Source organism: Zootoca vivipara, chromosome 12 (genome assembly GCF_965207765.1).
Source record: "Zootoca vivipara chromosome 12, rZooViv2.hap1.1, whole genome shotgun sequence".
Classification (NCBI taxonomy): domain Eukaryota; kingdom Metazoa; phylum Chordata; class Lepidosauria; order Squamata; family Lacertidae; genus Zootoca; species Zootoca vivipara.
Window position 1 is genome coordinate 20147764 of NC_142595.1, and position 5470 is coordinate 20153233.

The following is a 5470-nucleotide window of genomic DNA, read 5'->3' on the forward strand; positions in this document are numbered from 1 at the left end:
CACACACCCTCTTTCCAGTGTTAAAAGCACCTGGTGTTCTAAGTTTTCTGGAGGTGGTAGGTGGGGTGACGGTGCTGAGAATGGGCTATTATGAATGCCCATAAATGTGGCGCTTTGGAGGTGATAAGAGACGCAACATCGCATCTTCTCCTATGTGGAAGGAGAGGGAGGGGGGGAGGGAGGGAGGCAGGAGGAGGGAGAACAGTAGGGTAGAGGGGGGGGAATAGTAGAGAGAGCCGAAAAGTCAATGTTATATATGAAAAACTATAATCATTTTAATTCAGTATTGACACCCCAACATCTTGCGATAATGGAGTTTAGGCGCCAATCGAAGCCTGGGTTTTTATAGCAGTAGGGGAAAGAACTCATAAAAACCCTTTAACAGCTTTTTATGTAGTGCGATATAACCAGCAAGAACATCTCCGGGTGTGCGCGTTTTTATTTATTTATTTAGTTGTTGTTTTGTTTTTGTTTTTTATTTTATTTTATTGCGCTTTATAGTTTGTTAAACAGTTTACGGCCCCCTCTGTTTCTGGGGGGAGTTTTTTTTTTTAAACAAATGGGCCATTTCTTTCTTTTCGTGCTGATAGTTAAACCTTTATCAATAATAAGGAAATTGATCATTAAAATGTTAAATCTGACTACCTCGTTTGTTTTAAAATATGTTGAGGCTACAGGACGCCGTACGATTTGATAACTTGGTATTAAAATACCAATTACATTTATAGGAGGCTTTTAGAAAAAAACGGGTAGCAATTAAATCCGGCCTCTTTTTACAGTTTTCCAAAGCAACCCTGACATTTTCCAAAGGCTAAAACTGCCTCGTTAAAATAAAATAAAAAAAAATTAAAAAATGGAAATTAACGATGGGAGCGAAGCCTCTCTTTAATTTTCCAACCCTCCCCAAATATCAATCTTTTGGGTGGGCTTAGGTAGATGATTTGTCGTGAGGCGAGAGATATCTCATTAACGTAGATAGTTTAGCATATTTAATCTCTATATTTACCCCACCCCACCCCCCTCGCTCCCTCGCTCTCTCGCTCTCGCTCTTGTGCGCGCCCTCTCTCTCTCTCTCTCTCTCTCTCCCCCTCGCTCTCTCTCTCTCTCTCTTTCCTCCTCTGTCTCACTCTCCTTTCTGCTCGCAGGCTGTTCAGAGTCCGTGTGGAGTACGTGGAAACCAATAGGATGACGGTTCCGTAATAGATGCAAATGATCCAGAAAAGACACTGGGAAATATGAACAAACTCATTTGCTCCGAAGTAAATCACGGAAAACTGTTTATGAACTGGCACCTCTCCTTGGAAATGTAAAGCGAGAACTCTTTTTAAGTGCTGGTTTTTTTTTTTAGGGGGGGCCGAAGAAGAAGAAGGAGGGGGGAAGAAGAAAAAGGAGAAGAGCGAGAGAGAAAGACAGAGCGAGAGAGAGAAAGAGAGAAAGGAATAATAATAATAACAATCACAACAACAACAAACAACAACAGCAACAACAGCAACAACAATAAAAAAGAGGAATCCGATACCATGTACTGTGGCAAAGAGTTTTGATTCAATCCTCGGGATTTTCCCCCCTTCTTCCTTTCTGTTAATCTATGTATATCTGTATGTATCCCTGGAAACCACAAAGACTCGTGGGTTAGCATCTCATCGCTTCCATCTGATTCGGTGGCTAAATATCCTGTGGCTTTTTGATAGACCCTCACCTTGTTACCTGCATCTTTACCTATTTAAAACAAGCTATTTATATGACAATGAGCTCCTATTTCGTCAACTCCCTCTTCTCCAAGTACAAAACCGGGGACTCCTTGCGCCCCAACTTCTACGACTGTGGCTTCGCCCAGGAGCTCGGAGGGAGACCGACGGTTGTGTACGGGCCGAGCACCGGGGGCACCTTCCAGCACCCCACCCAGATCCAGGAGTTCTACCACGGAGCATCGTCTCTCTCCAGCTCCCCTTACCAACAGAATCCCTGCGCCGTAGCGTGCCACGGGGACCCCAGCAACTTCTACGGCTATGACCCGTTGCAGAGACAAAGCATCTTCAGCGCCCAGGAGTCCGACCTGGTGCAGTATCCCGACTGCAAGCTCGCCTCCGCCGGCCTGGGAGAGGAGGCGGACAACTCGGAGCAGAGCCCGTCTCCCACGCAGCTCTTCCCGTGGATGAGACCGCAAGGTGAGGAGGCATCATAGAAAGGGCCCGCCGCCGCCCAGCCACGGCCGAGGCATTTCCTGAACCCATAAAACTAGTTAGCCCTCCTTTTTGCCCACCTCTTCCATGATCTTCCTCCCTCTCCAACTCCCCTCCCCTCGCCCCCAACCCTCGGTTACTTTTTACTGTTTTATGAGCGTAAACTTTTGCACCTCTCAATTGCTTTATCGCTTAATTACCCTGAAAGGGGAGCCCTTTTTCTCCTGAATGGGGAGAACTGGACTCCCCCCCTTTTATTTCAGTGTGTGAGAAGCCTTCCCTAAAGTTTATGGTACTTTTACAACCTCCGAGACCCCCTTTTTGTGTCTCTCCTTCACCTCCTCCCTCCCTCCTTCCTTCCTTCCCTCCCTCCCGGGCCCTTAGTTGTTGTTATCTTTTAACCCTCTGGAGAGCTGATGGGGTGTAGGAGACGGTGGTGGCATTCACACACACACACACACACACACACACACACACACACACACACACACACTGTATAAAGGAACTGGCAAAAGAGGGTTCTTGCAAGTAAACTAAGATGCTGCTCGGGGACGCGCGGAGGGGGGGGTGTTCGCCAGAAATGACCCCGTTAGGGGGTGAGAGGAGGGAGTGTTGGGAGCAATATTTCCTTTCAAGAAAGCAGGCTGGTATTGCAAGAGCGGGGGGGGGCGGGGGCGGCTTGAGCTCATATGTGGTCCTCGATGTCTCCCTCCACCCTTCCCAGGATAATCACCCTCCCTCTTGCAACGTTAGAGAAGGGCAGTTCCTCCCTGTCTTTGTGTGTGTGTGCGCGCATCCCTCCTCTCTCCTGCTCTCTCTGCCCCCAAAGCAGTTTTATGTGTCTTCTCTCAACCTCCCTTTTCTCTCTCTCCTTCTGTCTCTCTGTCTCTCCCCCTCCCACCTCCCTCTCGCAACACCCCAGCAGCCGCCGGACGGAGGAGAGGCAGGCAGACGTACAGCCGCTACCAGACCCTAGAGCTGGAGAAGGAATTCCTTTTTAATCCTTACCTGACCCGCAAGCGGAGGATCGAGGTGTCGCACGCTCTGGGACTAACCGAGAGGCAGGTGAAGATCTGGTTTCAGAACAGGAGGATGAAGTGGAAAAAGGAGAACAACAAGGATAAGTTCCCCAGCAGCAAATGCGAACAGGAGGAGCTGGAGAAACAGAAAATGGAACGGGCGCAGGACGCGGAGGAGGCCGGAGAAGCACAGACGGGGGACAAGAAGTAGGAGTTGGAAGAGTGGACAGGCAAGCCCCAGGAAAAAAAAGAAATAAAGAAAAATCCCCAACCTTTCGTCCTTCCATTAATGCCAGTTAATGTGAGAGGTGGTTGGGGTGGGCTGGGGTGGGCTGGGGTGAATCTCAACACTGCTTAGGGGAGGAGGGGGGGACTCCTCTTTTATTGCTGTAAAACAATATAGCTGTGAGCGTCCTCTTCTCCTGGTTGTCCTTTGATACCAACAATGAACTATATCTATATTTAACAAAAAGAAAAAGAAGACAGATTCTTGGAGTCTTTTTAGCCTTGTTGCTCTTTTTTGCGTTTTCTTGCCAGTTAAGAATTAGTAATAGTGTAATGCAATAGCTTCTGTTAACCATGACTGTGAAAAGGATTTCCTTCTCTTCACCCCTTCTCTCTCTCTCTCTCTCTCAGCCCGCCTCCCCATCCTTCCTTCGCTCCCTCATTAGGAGACACACACTTCTCAGTGCTGTGGAAACGATGTACAAATGATATACTGCACTTTGGGAAGACTTACTTTCTTCTCTGCCTTTCTTCTTTTACTTTCCCCTCTCCGTCTCGCCCACTCATATTATATAAATATAAATATAAATATATAGAGAAATTATGTGAAAATGATACATAGTGCACTTTTAAATCAACATCTCTCATCTCATCTCTTCTCCCTCCCTCCCTCCCTCCTTTCTGCTCCCCTCCTCCCTCTCCCTCTCTCTCTTCTCTCTTGTTGTGGTTAAACTCTTCAGGAGGTAGCTCTGAAAACACACACCCGACAACATGAAACTGCCTATTTATGCTGTAGTCGTCTCTTTTTTTCCTGTGGTTCATTTCCTCCCTTCCTATTTTTGGGTCCCGTTTTTGGCTTTGTTTCTGCGTTTGTCTTTTTAAGTGTATCTTTAAAAAAAAATAAGGTGAAAAAAAGAAAATAAAAATTAAATAGAGAGGTCCCCCTCCCCTTTTCCTTTTAGTTAGCATGCACACAGTGGAAGAAGTTGTAAAAAAAAAAGTATTTCCCCACTCCTTGGGTTTTTTTGGGTTTCTTTCTTTCCCCCTTAGGTTTACTGTGAAAAAAAAGAGAATGTATACTGTATCCGTGAATTACTTTATGGGGAGGGCGGGGAAACTAATGCTATATTTTGTTGTTCTCTCTTCACTTTGTTCTATTGTCGAAGCTGGAAGCGGCGGAAGAAAGGAGTTACAATAAAGTTTACAAGCCACAATTTCCCCTGCGACATTGTTCTTTTCTTCACCCTGCCTTAAAATTTCCTCTGGGACGTCTTGGAGAGAAAGTAAAAAAAAAACCAGTAAACCCCCCCCCCTCAAAAAAAACCCGACCCAAATGCAGCCAAGCCATTCCTACTGTCACCCAAGGAAGCCTTTGGAGAGACACCGAAGGAACTCGTGGCTTTTGGAGAACATTGCACCTGAAGAGGAGCAAGGGCTTGCGAACCAGGGGGAAAGCGAAGGTGGGGGGGGGCTTGGTTATCCTTTTGAAAAGTACTGCAAGCATGTATTTCATGCCCTGTGATGATAGGGAGGTTTGATGGAGGTTCTCTGTGCCAGGAAACTTCTCTGTGTTTGTGTGTGTGTGATTGTATTCTGTCACCGCTGGATTCCAGCTCCCTTGTTCCTATGGTGGCCATTCGCCCCCTTCCCCTCTCTGGGTCTCTCGGAGTATGTGGCACGTTGTCAGTTTGGCTGCCCTCGGCCCCCTCCCATAATGAGCGTAAGCATGATGTATACAACCTTCCTATTCGCCCCCCCCTCTTTTTTGCAACTTAACCTTGAAAAGAAGGACCTCTGCCAATCTCTTAACTGCAAGGCCATCTTTACTCTTATTTGTCATAGAAGGCTTTGATAAGTTTCAATGAAAAGTGTGCCTTTCCATTTCCCCTCCCCTCCCCCTCCCCCTTTCTTTTGGAAGCCTTCCTTGCTTCTCCAGCAGAAAGAAGAGTAACCAGCTGGTCACATTTTCCTTCTCACTGTAATTGAGTCCAGCAGAAGAGCTGACACGCTTAAATAGAGATCTGTTGTAATCTTTCCTACTCC

The 5470-nt window shown here is 46.8% G+C and overlaps 1 protein-coding gene and 1 long non-coding RNA gene across 3 annotated transcripts in view; one reads left to right on the forward strand and one right to left on the reverse strand.

Moving 5' to 3' along the window:
• LOC148683814 (uncharacterized) overlaps positions 1 to 5470 on the reverse strand; it is a 410944-nt gene that overhangs the window by 222576 nt on the left and 182898 nt on the right. The gene's annotated exons all lie outside the window — the stretch shown is intronic.
• HOXB8 (homeobox B8) lies at positions 1050 to 4641 on the forward strand. Of its 2 annotated transcripts, none has more exons than XM_035135588.3 (2): positions 1050 to 2168; positions 3106 to 4641. In XM_035135588.3, exons 1-2 carry the CDS (start codon positions 1742 to 1744, stop codon positions 3411 to 3413), a joined length of 735 nt encoding a protein of 244 aa, XP_034991479.1. In that variant the 5' UTR covers positions 1050 to 1741; the 3' UTR covers positions 3414 to 4641. The 2 variants fall into 2 exon arrangements, with proteins under 2 accessions (XP_034991479.1, XP_060137414.1); XM_060281431.2 differs by having other exon boundaries at positions 1088 to 2168; positions 3109 to 4641.